The following is a 16,453-nucleotide window of genomic DNA, read 5'->3' on the forward strand; positions in this document are numbered from 1 at the left end:
ACCCAGGCTCTCCGGAGTTCTTTATTCTGTTCTACTTATCTATGTGTCTATTCCTCTACCAGTATCATGCTGTCTTAATTATTGTAGCATTATAGTTGGGAAGAGTATTTCCTCCTATATCCACCATTAATTTTGATGAAAAAATTCCTTGGACTGTGCTTTTTTTTCAGAAGAGTAGGACTGGAGGGGAAAAGATTCCTTCTTATGTTCACAACCTGAACATTTTTTTCTCCTAATTATTTTCATCTTTGCACTAGAAAATCTGATTGGAGGAAGCTTAAAGAATTTTGTGTGAAATAGAAGTAAATTGGTTAAGTGTGATGCCTTTACCTGGTGAAGGTTGCGATGGACTTAATGCCCATTCTCCTGGCTTTTCAGAGGCCTTCTTCATGCCCGTCAGATCTCAGAGGAGCTTCTGGATGGTAGAGATTGTAGTAATCCTGACCTGTGTGTAAATAGAGCGAGTCTCACCTTATTAAAATAGCTTATACAAAAGGAGAGGTCTTCAAGATCCATGAAATTTCAAAACAAAGGCTGCTGTATTAGTTCCAAGAATATATAACACCAAATACTGTACCTGGTGGGCATGGCAGGTGATAGAATTGAAAGAAGTGGATTGCAGTAAGAAAGAAACCCAACCACTATCTGAAGGTGCATTTACCATCTGCTCCAACCCTCTGTGGGAACAAAGCCTTAGTAATGCCAGATTTAAATAAAAAATAAAATAAAAGCCCAAATCCAGATTTTTTTTTTTTTTAAATGTGAACTCTCTTGGCTTTTAATGTTGGGAATCAATCAGTATTTTAAAATAACACCTTGTGGGCCAGATGAACTTGTCTGTGACTCTAATCTTTCCCAGGGTGGCCAGTTTGCAACCTCTGCTACTCATCTGGGTCAGCTGACTGGGCCTGGTTTGTTATTGCCAGTCAGGAAGGTAATGTGTGATTGGTGAAGCAAGTATGTGCTGTGTCTAGTCTGTTTCCATAGAGTCTGAGAGTACATAAAAACAGTTTATTTGCTTATGCAGAACTCACAGTTTTGTTTACACTGTACATTTACTTTGCAAATCTTTCATCATTTGTTTTAAGCAGCCAGAGCTGAGTAAAGCTTCATCCCAGCCTTTTTCTAATGCTCCATTGATCAGACTATGTAGAATATGAATTTCCTGTATTGACTGAGAGTCAGTGGGTGTGATTCCTCTTCTAGGTGTGGTGGAGATGCCAGGGATGGAAGCTGATAGTGTGTGTGTGTGCGTGCGCGTGTGCACGCGCACACAATGTTGGGGGTGCAGAGGGCAATAGCTAGGTGTACAAAGTTTAGTCTAAGGCAGTATCAGAAGGTCAATGAAGTCAGAGCTGTTTCTATAACAATACAAGGCATCATTTACCTTTTTTCTTCTCATTTTTTAATGTGTTTCCAGGGGAGTGTTACAGAAGCTATATGATAGATGATGATGTCATTGCTCTAATGGCTAATGAAAGATTTGTATGTATGTTTTTATATTTTAAAATTTTGTTTTGAAGCAAACTTCTCTGGGGTCCTTATAATATTTAAGAGTATAAAGAAGTCCTGAGATTAAAAAGTTTAAGGACTGCTGGTTTAGGACAGGGGCTGTCCATCCTGGCTGTATTAGCCATCTGGGGAGCTTTCCATTAATACTGTTGCCTGACCCTCATCCCAAACCAATTGATCCAGAATCTCTGTAGATGGGAAGTTATCATTATTTCCATCCCATCATTATCATCATTACTGTTACCATCCCCATCATCCTCGTCCTATTATCATTCCCACCATCGTCATCGTCTTCATCACTATCATCGTCATCACCATCATCATCATCATCTTTTTCATCAGAACTCCACCTATGAACTATCTACCCTTGCTCAGGCCCCGTCCTGTGTGCTATAACTGATTCTAACAACCGTCCAGAGAAGCTGACATGATCTTACTTTACTACAGGAGCAGGTGGGTCGGAAAAGCTGAGGTGAGTGAGTTCAGAGTCCAAGCGGATGGAGCCAGCATCTTTCAAAAACCAGTTCTTCCTGCTGTATCAATGTTCCCAGGCTTTGCAGTAACTGAAACTTATTGAATTGTGCTTTTGTCCCTCCAACTCCGCAGTATACTTTGACAGATTTTTATAAACAAACTGCACTCCTAAGCAAGAATTAATTTATGGTTTAAACTGTGTGTTAAAGTCATGCAATGTTAGAATGGCCAAAATTAATAAGACAGTAAACAATGTGTTTTGGAGCGGATGTGGAGAAAGAGGAACCCTCTTACACTGTTGGTGGGAATGCAAGTTGGTGCAGCTACTTTGGAAAACAGTGTGGAGATTCCTCAAGAAATTAAAAATAGAGCTTCCCTATGACCTTGCAATTGCACTACTGGGTATTTACCCCAAAGATACAGATGTAGTGAACAGAAGGGCCATCTGTTCCCCAATGTTCATAGCAGTAATGGCCACGGTCGCCAAACTGTGGAAAGAACCAAGATGCCCTTCAATGGACGAATGGATAAGGAAGATGTGGTTCATATACACTATGGAGTATTATACCTCCATCAGAAAGGAAGAATACTCAACTTTTGTATCAACAGGGACAGGACTGGAAGAGATTATGCTGAGTGAAATAAGTCAAACAGAGATAGTCAATTATCATAGGGTTTTGCTTATTTGTGGAGCATAAGAAATAACACGGAGAACAAGGGGAGATGGAGAGAAGGGATTTGGGGGAAATTGGAGGGGGAGATGAACCATGACAGACTGTGGACTCTGAAAAACAATCTGAGGGTTTTGGAGGGGTGGGGGGTGGGAGATTGGGTAAGCCTGGTGGTGGGTATTATAGAGGGCACATATTGCATGGAGCACTGGGTGTGGTGCATCAACAATGAATTCTGGAACACTGAAAAGAAATTTAAAAAATAAATAAAAATTAAATTAAAAACAAACAAACAAACAAACAAACAAACAAAAATCCCCACGCAATGGTCAATCGTGACTTCTGCTTAGTACAAGATCGTTAGATCACAGTATAGAGTTGAGGTAGTTCCATCTAAAAGCAAAGAGATCTGATCTCTGGGTTCACTTGGAAGGCCTACATGTGGCTAAATGTATTTCTTTTTTCCCGACACTTTGAAATATTAAGAAGAGCACATGACACCCCCCCCCCCAACTCTTACCTTGGTGGATCTCAAGGTGAGCACAACTCATGGGTAGATGAGGGAAGGAAAAAGAAACCTTCCATTTTTTGCTGAATTCTGAGCAGTAGAATGCCCTGGGTGTACACAAAGTCTTTTCTTATAAATAGATCTTCATGAATAATTTATTAATTTTTGTCAGAGAGCTGGCTTTATGGATAACAGAGGATGGAGTGGGTGGAGTAGGGGAGGAACAAAAGTTGGTACCATAAGCTCTCCATTTCTGGGACGTTGATCCTTTTCCTTGGATGAGGAAGTAAGGCGTGAAGATTAAAGGCACACAGATGAGGTATCTGAGAGATGTGTCAACCTGCCAGATAGTGAGATGCAGCAGTTCTCATGGAGTCCTCATTGTTCTGGCCTTGCTCTGCTTTTGCTTATTCTAACTTTAATAACAGAAATAGTCTGACCCCAAAGAGTTACTACCTCCCCTCTTGGGCTAGTTAAACCCTATGTCCTTTTTAGATCTCAGTTCAAAAGTCACTTGCTCAGAGAAGCCTTCCCTCTCCCCTTGACTAAAGTCCCTGTGATAAGCTGGCCCCTTCTCCTTCACAGTGCCTGTGCTGGGAGTTGTTTGACATTTGCTTAGGTGGAACTTGGGTTGACATCCGTATATCCCAGGAGGCTACAGTTCCCTCAACAGTAGGGATGGTGTCTGCATTTGCTCACCATTTTTTTTTTTTTAAGATTTTATTTATCTGACAGAGAGAGAGAGAGAGACAGACAGACAGACAGCAAGAGAGGGAGCATAAGCAGGATGGAGTGGGAGAGGTAGAATAGGCTTCCCACCAGCTAGGCTTCCCACTCCTACACAGAGTGGATCTCAGAACCCTAGGATCATGACCTGAGCCGAAGGTGATGCTTAATGACTGAGCCACCCCGGCACCCCTTGTTCATCATTTTTATTTCCAGCACTTAGCACTGTGCCTTGTGCAAATAAGGTTTAAAATGAAATGAATAACTGTGTGAATGAATGGGTTAGCAGTGCTGAAAAAGCAACTACTTTTTGTTTGTTTGTTTGTTTTTGTTTGTTTAAGTATTGGATTCCTCTTTGATGCTGTTGTTCTCCATGTTCAGGCTTATGTTCCTTTTTTCTCTTTATTGTGGTAGGATGCTGTATTTGAGGCTAGACCAAACACTATTAGTGTGGATTGCTAGGTCCCAATCACCCCAAGCTCTCAGCTGTGTCATACATTTTATTGGACTTTTAAATAAAACATATCAGGAAGAGGTGGTAATTCTTCAAATATGATCTGAACCGCCTGTACCAGAATCCCATGGGGAAACTTTGTGAAAAAGCCTATTTCTGGGCTTAACCGTGGGCCTGCTAAACAAGAAGCTCAGGATATAAGAGCATGAGAATTTGCATTTATTGTTGTTATCTTAAAAAATGAATATGTGCCACATGATCCAAAACCACAAAGTATAAAAAGACATATGGACTTTAATAAAAAATTTAAATGTTTAAAAAATTAATATCTATTTTATTTTAGATTATTTTTAGGTTTATAGAAAACCTGTGAAGATAATACAGAGAATACCCATACACCCCACACCTAATTTCCTCTGTTGTTGACCTCTTACGTTGTTAGGACACATTTATCATGATGAATGAACTAATAATATTAATATATCATCATTTTTCCCATTATTATTATTTTAAAGATTTTATTTATTTGAGAGAAAGTGAGAGAGAGAGCATGAGAGCAAGGTGAGGGCAGAGGGAAATGCGAACTCCCCACTGAGGGGGAGCCCCATGTGGAGCTGGATCCTGGGACCCAGGATCAAGACCTGTTCAGATTTTATTAGTTTTTTAAAAAAATAAATAAAATTTAAATTAATTTAAATAAAACTAATAAAATCTGAAGTAAGACAGATGCTTAACTTAAGCTTATGATTAAACTAGAGTTACAGGCTTTTGGGAGGAAGACCATTGATGTAAATTACCAGTCTCATGACATCATATCAAAATTACATGTTATCAATATGACTTATCAATGTTGGTGCTAGCCTTGATCAGCTGACTGGGGAAGTGTCTGTCAGATTTCTTCACTGTTATATTACATGTTATATTACCTCTCCTCCCCCTCCTATTTACACTGTGCTCTTTGGAAGGGAGACAATATGGGTCAGCCCACACTTAGTTTGTTTGTTTGTTTTAAGATTTTATATATTTGACAGAGAGAGAGAGAGAGACAGCAAGAGAGGGAATACAAGCAGGGGGAGTGGAGAGGGAGAAGCAGGCTTCCCGTGGAGCATGGAGCCAGATGCGGGGCTAGATCCCCAGGACCCTGGGATCATGACTTGAGCTGAAGGCAGACGCTTAATGACTGAGCCATCCAGGTGCCCCTCTCCCCTGTTTTTTTTTTTTTTTTTTTTTAAAGATTTTATTTATTTATTTGACAGAGAGAAATCACAAGTAGATGGAGAGGCAGGCAGAGAGAGAGAGGGAGGGAAGCAGGCTCCCCGCCGAGCAGAGAGCCCGATGCGGGACTCGATCCCAGGACCCTGAGATCACGACCTGAGCCGAAGGCAGTGGCTTAACCCACTGAGCCACCCAGGCGCCCCTCCCCTGTTTTTTTACTTTCCGGTACTACAAGGTATTCTAGACCTATGTAGTGCATTTCTTTCTTTCTTTCTTTCTTTCTTTCTTTCTTTCTTTCTTTCTTTCTTTCTTTCTTTCTTTTCTTTCTCTATTTCTTTCTTTCCTTCTTTCTTTTTAAAGATTTTAATTTATTTATTTGACAGAGAGTGATCACAAGTAGGCAGAGAGGCAGGCAGAGAGGCAGGCAGATAGAGAGAAGCAGGATCCCCCTGAGCAGAGGGCCCGATGCAGGGCTTGATCTCAGGACCCTGGAATCATGACTTGAGCTGAAGGCATAGGCTTAACCCACTGAGCCACCCAGGCACCCCACGTTGTGCATTTTTTTCTTTTTCTTTTTTTTTAATTTTTTATTTCTTTTCAGCGTAACAGTATTCATTGTTTTTGCACCACACCCAGTGGTCCATGCAATACGTGCCCTCCCTAATACCCATCACCTGGTTCCCCCAACCTCCCACCCCCCGCCCCTTCAAAAACCTAAGATTGTTTATCAGAGTCCATATAGTCTTTCATGGTTCACCTCCTCTTCCAATTTCCCTCAAATCCCTTCTCTCCATCTCCCCTTGTCCTCCATGTTATTTGTTATGCTCCAAAATAAGTGAAGCTATATGATAATTGACTCTCTCTGCTTGACTTATTTCACTCTGCAAAATCTCTTCTAGTCCCGTCCATGTTGCCACAAGAGTTGGGTATTCATCCTTTCTGATGAAGGCGTAATACTCCATAGTGTATATGGACTACATCTTCCTCATTTGTCCATTGAAGGGCATCTTGCTTTCCACAGTTTGGCGGCCATGGCCATTGCTGCTATGAACATTGGGGGTACAGATGGCCCTTCTTTTCACTACATCTGTATCTTTGGGGTAAATACCTAGTAGTGCAATTGCAGGGTTGTAGGGAAGCTCTATTTTTAATTTCTTGAGGAATCTCCACACTGTTTTCCAAAGTGGCTGCACCAACTTGCATTCCCACCAACAGTGTAAGAGGCTTCCCCTTTCTCCACATCCCCTTCAACACATGTTGTTTCCTGTCTTGCTAATTTTGACCATTCTAACTGGTGTAAGGTGGTATCTCAATGTGGTTTTAATTTGAATCTCCCTGATGGCTAGTGATGATGAACATTTTTTCATGTGTCTGATAGCCATTTGTATGTCTTCATTGGAGAAGTGTCTGTTCATATCTTCTGCCCATTTTTTGATATGATTGCCTGTTTTGTGTGTGTTGAGTTGAGGAGTTCATTATAGATCCTGGATATCAACCTTTTGTCTGTACTGTCATTTGCAAATATCTTCTCCCTTTCTGTGGGTTGCCTCTTTGTTTTGTTGACTGTTTCCTTTGCTGTACAGAAGCAATCAGACAACAAAGAGAAATAAAAGGTATCCAAATTGGCAATGAGGAAGTCAAACACTCTCTCTTCGCAGATGACATGATTCTTTATATGGAAAACCCAAAAGACTCCACTCCCAAACTACTAGAACTCATACAGCAATTCAGCAACATGGCAGGATACAAAGTCAATGTACAGAAATCAGTGGCTTTCTTATACACTAACAATGAAAATACAGAAAGGGAAATTAGAGAATCGATTCCATTTACTATAGCACCAAGAACCATAAGATACCTGGGAATAAGCCTAACCAAAGAGGTAAAGGATCTGTACTCGAGGAACTACAGAACACTCATGAAAGAAATTGAAGAAGACACAAAAAGATGGAAGACCATTCCATGCTCTTGGATTGGAAGAATAAACATTGTTAAAATGTCTATACTGCCTAGAGCAATCTATACTTCTAATGCCATTCCGATCAAAATTCCACTGATATTTTTCAAAGAGCTGGAGCAAATAATCCTAAAATTTATATGGAATCAGAAGAGGCCCTGAATCGCTAAGGAAATGTTGAAAAACAAAAACAAAACTGGGGGCATCACGTTACCTGATTTCAAGCTTTACTACAAAGCTGTGATCACCAAGACAGCATGGTACTGGCCTAAAAAGACACATAGACCCATGGAACAGAGTAGAGAGTCCAGATATGGACCCTCAACTCTATGGTCAAATAATCTTCGACCAAACGAAAAAATGTACAGTGGAAAAAAGACAGTCTCTTCAATAAATGGTTCTGGGAAAACTGGACAGCTATATGTAGAAGAATGAAACTCGACCATTCTCTTACACCGTACACAAAGATAAACTTGAAATGGATAAAAGACCTCAACGTGAGACAGGAATCCATCAGAACCCTAGAGGAGAACATAGGCAGTAACCTCTTCAATATCAGCCACAGCAACTTCTTTCAAGGTATGTCTCCAAAGGCAAAGGAAACAAAAGCAAAAATGAACTTTTGGGACTTCACCTTGTTCATTTCTTGATCCAGCCCTAGAATCTCAGGCATTTTCCTAAGGAGCTTTGATTCTTTTTTTTTTCTTTTTATTTTTTTCTGTGGCTTTTCTTTTTTTCTTTTTTCTTTTTAAAAATTTATTTATTTATTTATTTTTAAATTTATTTTCATTGTAACAGTATTCATTGTTTTTGCACCACACCCAGTGCTCTGTGCAATCCGTGCCCTCTCCAATACCCACCACCTGGTTCCCCCAACCTCCCACCCCTTTGATTCTTTTTATTAGAGAATGGTATTAAAAACTATGAACTGGGCACTAGGTATGCTTGTTGTACTGGGTATCATTGCTTCTAGGCTCTTCCAGCTGACCAATCAGGGAACTATACATATGTATACCAACCCAGGTATATGCACAGATTGATAATATTTTTGTATGTAACTGTCTGTTCTATATCAAGCCAAACCCGAGTTCATACGGATGTCTCTAATCCGTTTCCGCATGGTTCACTTCAGCCTTTTCCCCATGCTTGTTTGTGAACTCTCCCTGTAACAGTGAGAAACCTGGCTGCTCCCATCCACCATCTATATGCTTCTTGGTTAAATGCCAGTAACCTATGGATAATGGTTTCATTGTTGTTCATTTGTACTCCAGACTCTGTGGGAAACTTTACCAACTGCATGCAGTGCTTAGGTAGTTTCTTTGCCTTTGGTCTTAAATTAAAGACTCCACTCATTTCCAATGTGACTTTAGGTCAGCACCTTTGGTTTCTTCCTCACTCCCTGCAGTGAGGTTATTTCATACCTTTTTACTATATTTAGGTTCTATTGTTACAGTCTGCATTCCAACCTGGGATTAAAAAAAATAAAGCTGAATAAATAAAATAAGTTCAATTAATTTAAATAACTTTATATTTAAATTTTATATTTAATACGTTTCATTTTATATTCATATAAGTTTGTATCTTAAACCCCCCAAATATAAAAAAATATATAGTTTTTAGGGTGCCTGGGCCGCTCAGTCAGTTAAGTGTCTGCCAGGGTACTGGGATCAAGCCCTGCCCGTATCAGGTTCTTTGCTCTGTGTGTGTGTGTGTGTGTGTACACACGCACATTTTTGGTTTTTCAATCAGGGTCACCCAAACAATTAAAACTTTTGAGCACACATTTTTAATATTTGATTTTTAAAAAAGTGGTTTATATCTGTGCTTTCCTACTGTTATATAATTAGAAATATTAACAGTTTCTATCTGTTTACCTGCAGTTTGCGGGGGTGGGGGCGGCCCTTTTAGAGGACAAGGGCCATACGTTCCCTGAAGTTTCCAAAAGCTCCTATGTGTGTGTTTGTAATGTAAGATGCATTTTCTGACAGGAAGAAATGTAATAAGTAATGACTGGCTTCCCAGTCTCACCCACAAAATCCCATTCAGTTACTTATTTATTTCCAGCCGTAATAGTGGCATTTTATTTATCTGACCCCATGGATAAGACTGTTATCTGGAAAAAAAGAAAATCCAAGTTCCACGTGAGTTCTTAAGATTGTCTCTTGACAGAGACTGAAGTTTTTTGAGGCAAATTGTAGGACAATAGGACCTGAAGAAGTATCTTGATACAGGCAGAGTACACACTGGAGCTTCTCTTCTGGTAATGATGAACTTGGCAATTCAGGAATGAAGGTGAAATGAGGTTATTTTCAGCTAAACACAGAGGGTGTTCACTACCATAAGATCAGCAGAAAAGGAAACTTTATTTTTTATTTTTATTTTTTAAAGATTTTATTTATTTATTTGACAGACAGGGATCACAAGTAGGCAGAGAGACAGGCAGAAAGAGAGGGAGGAAAGCAGGTTCCCCAATGTGGGGCTCGATCCCAGGACCCTGAGATCATGACCTGAGCCAAAGGCAGAGGCTTTAACCCACTGAGCCACCCAGGTGTCCCAGGAAAGGAAACTTTAGATAAGCACTATCCAATAGAACTTTTGAAGATGATAACAATGTTCTCTATATTTGCCATGTAGGAGCCTTTAGCTACTTGTGGCTAGTGAGCACTTGAAATGAGTCTCTAATGAGACCAAGGAACTGAATTTTAAATTTTGTTCTATTTTACTTACTTTATGCTTAAATAGCCACATGTGACTGGTAGCTTCCCTATTAGACAGTGCAGCCTAAAATACATAATTCACATAAAAGGAAAATGATCCCAGATGAAAAGTATAGATATAAGAAGAAATGAAGAGTAAAGAAGTTACTAAATATATAGCCAAAAGTCAATTAACACTCATGTTATGAAATAATAATAATAGTATCTTAAAGTTTTGAGAGTATACGAAATTAAAATATATGACAGTAGAAGGCATATAAATAGGGTGAAGTTGAGGTAAATGGAGGAGTTCTGTCATTCTGGATTGTCTGGGAAGAGGATAATGTTATTCATTAACATAAGTCTTTATAATTTAAGGATACATGGGGGTATTTCGAGGATAAAGACTAAAAGAATAGAAAATAAGTGTAAAAGCATATAAATTTCAAACTAGTAGGGAGATAAATGGAATACCAAATAATGCAAAACCAAAAGAAAGCAAGAATTGGGAGAAGAAACAGAGTAGGAGCAAGGAATATGAAGCTCTGTAGCAGTGGTAGGTTTTCAAGACCAAATGCTCTGTGTCATGATTTTAATACATACATTTACTCATATTTTTACATTTCTGGAATTCGGAGGTGTATGATGGATTGTGGCATCGCGTGAGTCCTACCAGGTTGTGCTAACATGTCAGAGTTAGAGGGTTTTTTTGGTCATCAGTTGAGTTTTGTGGATCATTGTTTTTTTTTTTTTTCTTCTTCATTTTATTTTATTTTTTCAGTGTTCCAAGATTCATTGTTTATGCCCCACACCCAGTGCTCCACGCAATACGTGCCCTTCTTAATACCCACCACCAGGCTCACCCAACCTCCCCACTCCCTCCCCTCCAAAACCCTCAGTTTGTTTCTCAGAGTCCACAGTCTCTGAAGGTTCATCTCCCCCTTCGATTTCCCCCAACTCACATTTCCTTTCCTTCACCCGATGTCCTCCGTGTTATTCCTTATGCTCCACAAGTAAGTGAAACCATGTGATAATTGACTCTCTCTGCTTGACACTGCCTTTTACAGTGGCAGCTGGGAGGCCAGCAGCCAGCCCCGGATCAGCACAGGATTAGGGGAGCTAAAGAATGCAGTGGGCTAGCCTAGGCCTGGCATGCTGAGAGCATACAGTGGATTGCTGTGGCGGTTGCCCTGGCTCTTGTGCCATTGCTGTTGGCCTTGCTGCCATGATTTTACCTGGTCATGTGGATTTTCCTCTGAATGAACCAGCTGTTACTGGATTTGTGAAGCACAACCATACTTGTTAACTGACAAGAGCAAATGCAATACAAAATAATAAAAAAGCAAGTAAATTGTCAACAGGCTGTAGGGAGAAGCTGGTTCTTGGTGGTCTTGAACAAGGAAGGTCCCTTGGGGATGTGTTGCATGTCACCACCAAAGAAGAGTGAACAGAGATGAGGTGGACAGGAGTGTCAGTGATATGCTGGCATGCTCCTTAAGGAGAGCGGAAAGGATATTTTTCTCTGGGATGTGGGACCCCACCTGGCTGAACTCTGGGACTGGAGTAAAGAACCAGCAGGAGAACAGAGACTTGGCTGCACCTCCCAGGCTCAGTGTCTGGCCTACACCCTGTGTCTCCCCTTTCCTTCTATTCATGTGTCTTTCCTATACCTTCACTGTCGGACTGGACTGGCAGCCACACAGCCTGTTTCAGGTGCCTTGAAATGTGTTCAGTGGATGTGGCACAGTTCTTGGCAGAGTGACACTACTCCCCAGGAATTTGTTTGTTCCCTCAGTATGGAAAATGGCAGGCAATGGATGATGACATAACGCCTAATAACCCAAGACGCTATTTATTACTGGGTAAAGGAATGCTGCTGTTACATTTGCATGCACACTCCCAAACCGATTCTTCAAAGTAAGGACCAGGCCTGGCCCCTCCACATCAGAGATCCCAAAGGGAGAAGACAAGCCGAGCTCCAGGAACCACAGTGCGTGGGGATCCCTGGCTCAGGTAAGGGGTACTGACTCACGCTGAAGAGGCCAACTGACATAGATAGGGAAGCGGAGCAAGGTCTGGCCCTGCCTTGCTTTTTTTCCCAGAAGCATGACTCCTGTGGATTTCCTGAATCTCTAAATATTGTCTCTGATTCCTGCCCAGACCGCCTGCTCTCAGCCCCAAGAGCAGCCTGTTGTCTGCCAGGAGCACTTCTACTGAGTGGCAAAGCATTGCTGAAGGGCTAGGCAGACACTGAGCTTTGGAGACCTGGAAACCTGGAAACGCTATCTCTGATTTCCAGATTCTAGAGAAGACTGATTTCAGAATCTAGAAAGTACTGGTCTTCAGAAAAGAGATTTTGGAAGCCTCTGTATTTTGAGTGTTCTTAGGTGAAAAGAGATCTGCCTCAGACGGTTGAGTGCACTACTTCTCTGGAGAACTCTATGGAAGCCACCTGCGTTTATTTTGATGCTGGTGGCAAATTCCATAGCGGCTCAGGGACATCCCAAGTACCTCAGTCTGTAGGTATCATTCTGTCCTCCGTCAGGACCACCATTGTCTTCATGTATCTGGGTACCTACATTTATTTCTGCCACATTTTCTTATTCTGATACCATGTGGCTGCGAAATTCTCTGCCTTCTCAGATGCCACCAGTTCCCTGTGTCCCTTGATGTATGCCCAAACTGCAAAAGCAGTTGCACTTTGTAGATTTGTGGGAGAACTAAATAATAAGTGAAACTCAGATAGTGGCTATCCATGCCCTTAAAGATCTATCAGGATTCCGTGCCTCTGAGAGCCACTCCCCTGTCTTTCAATTGTCTTTGCTGCTGAGTCCTGGAGCCCTCTCATGTCATTTTTAATTATTGCAAAAGCATCTAGTTCCCTTTGTCTCACTCCTAAGCCCTTCTCAAAGGATTGAGTTTCCACCCAGACTACCCATCTCTGCAAACTAAAAGTGGTGTGATCCTTGAGAATTCACTTACCTTCGGGTTTTTCATCTGTTAAATGAGAATAGCAATTCTTCCCTCACTTCACTTACTCTGATGTCCTGAAATAATGTTGGGGAAAGTTCTTTGTGAACTGAGTGAGATGTGCCCTGCAGAATTGAGGGGTGTTTGGAAATCTCTTTTGTCTAAGCCCTCGCAGTGAAGAGCTCCTGTGTTATCCTTCCCCAAGACATTAAGAGTTGAGCCTTCTGGGACCTTTGGAGGCTTAGTTTGCCATGACAAGAGGCTTCAAAGAAATTGACTTTCTTTGCAAAGATTAGACTATAGCAGAGGGTCAGCAAACTTTTCCTATAAATATTGGGACAGTCAGTATTGTGTGTGTGTGTGTGTGTGTGTATGTGTGTGTGTGTGTGTGTGTTATGTTAGTCACCATACAGTACATCATTAGTTTTTGATGTAGTGTTCCATGATTCATTGTTTGAGTGTAACACCCAGTGCTCCATACAATCCGTGCCCTCCTTAATACCTATCTGGTGATGGCTATTAAGGACAGTCAGCATTTTATGCTTTGCTGACCAGATGATCTTTCAAATACTCATCTCTGCTGTTAAAGTCAGAAAGCAGCCATAAACAATGTATAAAAAAGGACATGGTTGTGTTCCAATAAAACTTTATTTAAAAAAATAGGCAGTGGGACAGATTTGACCTATGGGCTGTAGTTTGATAGCCCCAGAACTAGAGCAATAATACACTTTGAACTCTTGATTACATTTTTTATCAAATGTTGTCAAGATCCATAAAAATCACATCATGACCCACAGTTTGGAAACATTGCTTTGAAGGGCAAAAATCAAAGAAAGAGTGATAGAAGAAGCATGATCAAGTCGTACAAGGACTTCCTGGACACAGCAAACATTTCTTAGCAGAGAACAAGGCTGGTGGATAATCAGCACTAGGGAAGTCCAGCAAGGTTTCCTGGGGTCAGAAGTGCCATAACTGATCTCCTTCTTGTCTACTCAGGTCCTGCCTTTCATCCCAGGCCCTTGCTGAGTCATTTCATTGTGTTAAAAATGTCATTTTTGAAGGACTTCGGTGTGAAAACGGAGTCTGAAGACCTGGGAAGAGATGAGCCCCAGTGCTGCTCAGAAGGTAAGATTTTTGCAAACATGCATACCAGGGCCAAACATAACGCCTAAAGAAGGGCCTTGCAAGTTTGCGTGCAGATCTGTTTCTTCCTTTTGACTTGCATGATAAATGACCTTTGAGAACTTCCCTGGTAAATGAATTAGACAAGAGAAATCCTTGAAGGGAAAATGAAGCTTTGCCATGGGTGCCTAGGTATGTTAGGTAATAGGTAAACTGATCACCTTCACCCACAGATCTGGGGCTTTGAAGTCCTGACTGACCAACTGGATGGTTCTGGATCATCCAAATGCATTTCTGTCCTCCCAGCCTGCTCAAGCAGAGGTGAACGCCCTGCAGCAGAAGGGGTTGTCTGAGTCTGGGGTGGGAAAATGACACCAGCTTAGGGCTTCTGAGGGCCCACGGAGGAAGGCACTTGGGTGTTGGCTCAAGGGGAATGAAAAGAAGAGGCTTTTAACTCAAATGACTGTCTAATGCATGGAGTGTGAATGGGGCGGCCTATAACATGACGGAGGCCCAACCCCTGAGCCTTCAACTCATACGTGACAGTGTTCCCAAACTAAAAATAGGACATTTGTCTGGCAAATGTGGATCTGCCAACAGACAGATTTAGAACTAGCCCTGCTCCTGGAACATGGGTCATATGATGGCCACCGCACACATTCTGTCCCTTAGACATCAGGGAGTGCACACCAGGAAGGCATAAGCACTAGACATTATAATTTCCCAACCCTGGGGAACTCCAAATGGTGACATTGAGGCCATGTCCTAATTCTGCCTCTTTGTAGGGAGCATGTGTAGAAAGGGAAGAGTCTTCCTCTGATTCCAGCACAGTTCTTGAGAAGCTCTGTCTGAACCTGGCCGGGGGCAGCTCCAACTTTCTCCATTCCTACTCACCAGGTCCAGTCCTCCTGCTTCTTAGAAGCAAAGATGGTCAGAGCTGGAGGGACAGACAGGGAAAACGAGGCTCAGAGTGGTGAGAGGCAGAATTGCCTCGATCAGCCATGTAGTTAGCAAGGCTAAGACTGGGTAGAACCTTCATACCAGAGCACAAGTTTTTTTTTTTTTTTTAATTTCTTTTCAGCATAACAGTATTCATTGTTTTTGCACTGCACCCAATGCTCCATGCAATCCGTGCCCTTTCTAATACCACCACCTGGTTCCCCCAACCCACCCCCCGCCCCTTCAAAACCCTCAGATTGTTTGTCAGAGTCCATAGCCTCTCATGGTTCACCTCCCCTTCCAATTTCCCTCAACTCCCTTCTCCTCTCCATCTCCCCTTGTCCTCCATGCGATTTGTTATGCTCCACAAATAAGTGAAACCATATGATAATTGACTCTCTCTGCTTGACTTATTTCACTCAGCATAATCTCTTCCAGTCCCGTCCATTTGCTACAAAAGTTGGATATTCATCCTTTCTGATGGAGGCATAATACTCCATAGTGTGTATAGACCACATCTTCCTTATCCATTCGTCCGTTGAAGGGCATCTTGGTTCTTTCCACAGTTTGGCGACCATGGCCATTGCTGCTATGAACATTGGGGTACAGATGGCTCTTCTGTTCACTACATCTGTATCTTTGGGGTAAATACCCAGGAGTGCAATGGCAGGGTCATAGGGAAACTCTATTTTTAATTTCTTGAGGAATCTCCACACTGTTTTCCAAAGAGGCTGCACCAAATTGCCTTCCCACCAACAGTGTAAGAGGCTTCCCCTTTCTTCACATCGTCTCCAACACATGTTGTTTCCTGTCTTGCTAATTTTGGCCATTCTAACTGGTGTAAGGTGGTATCTCAATGTGGTTTTAATTTGAATCTCCCTGATGGCTAGTGATGATGAACATTTTTTCATGTGTCTGATAGCCATTTGTTTATCTTCATTGGAGAAGTGAAGATATGAACAGAGCACAAGTTTTGAGTTTTCTTATTCCCTAGGTGCTATGTGCTCTCAATGTGCAAAGTTTGTTTGGATTATGGCCAGGGATTTCATGCAGGCAATTATCAAACTTAATGTTTTATCAGGTAGAAGCCTCCAGATAAGTCTCAGATTAATGTGGGCAATGTATACTATACCCCTGAATTAATGCAATGCATGTATTTGTTGCAAGTAAGGAAGTTCTGCATTCAGAAACCAAGTTAGCTCTATTTCA

The 16,453-nt window shown here is 41.5% G+C and overlaps 1 protein-coding gene across 2 annotated transcripts in view; it reads left to right on the forward strand.

Moving 5' to 3' along the window:
• LOC132022476 (interleukin-36 gamma-like) overlaps nucleotides 1-16,453 on the forward strand; it is a 162,380-nt gene that overhangs the window by 108,252 nt on the left and 37,675 nt on the right. For both annotated transcript variants that reach the window (XM_059407725.1, XM_059407727.1), the window contains exon 4: nucleotides 14,180-14,308. In XM_059407725.1, the coding sequence (XP_059263708.1) occupies nucleotides 14,230-14,308 (79 nt within the window). In that variant the 5' untranslated portion in view covers nucleotides 14,180-14,229. The remainder of the gene's footprint in view (nucleotides 1-14,179; nucleotides 14,309-16,453) is intronic.

This window comes from Mustela nigripes, chromosome 7 (genome assembly GCF_022355385.1).
Source record: "Mustela nigripes isolate SB6536 chromosome 7, MUSNIG.SB6536, whole genome shotgun sequence".
NCBI lineage: Eukaryota > Metazoa > Chordata > Mammalia > Carnivora > Mustelidae > Mustela > Mustela nigripes.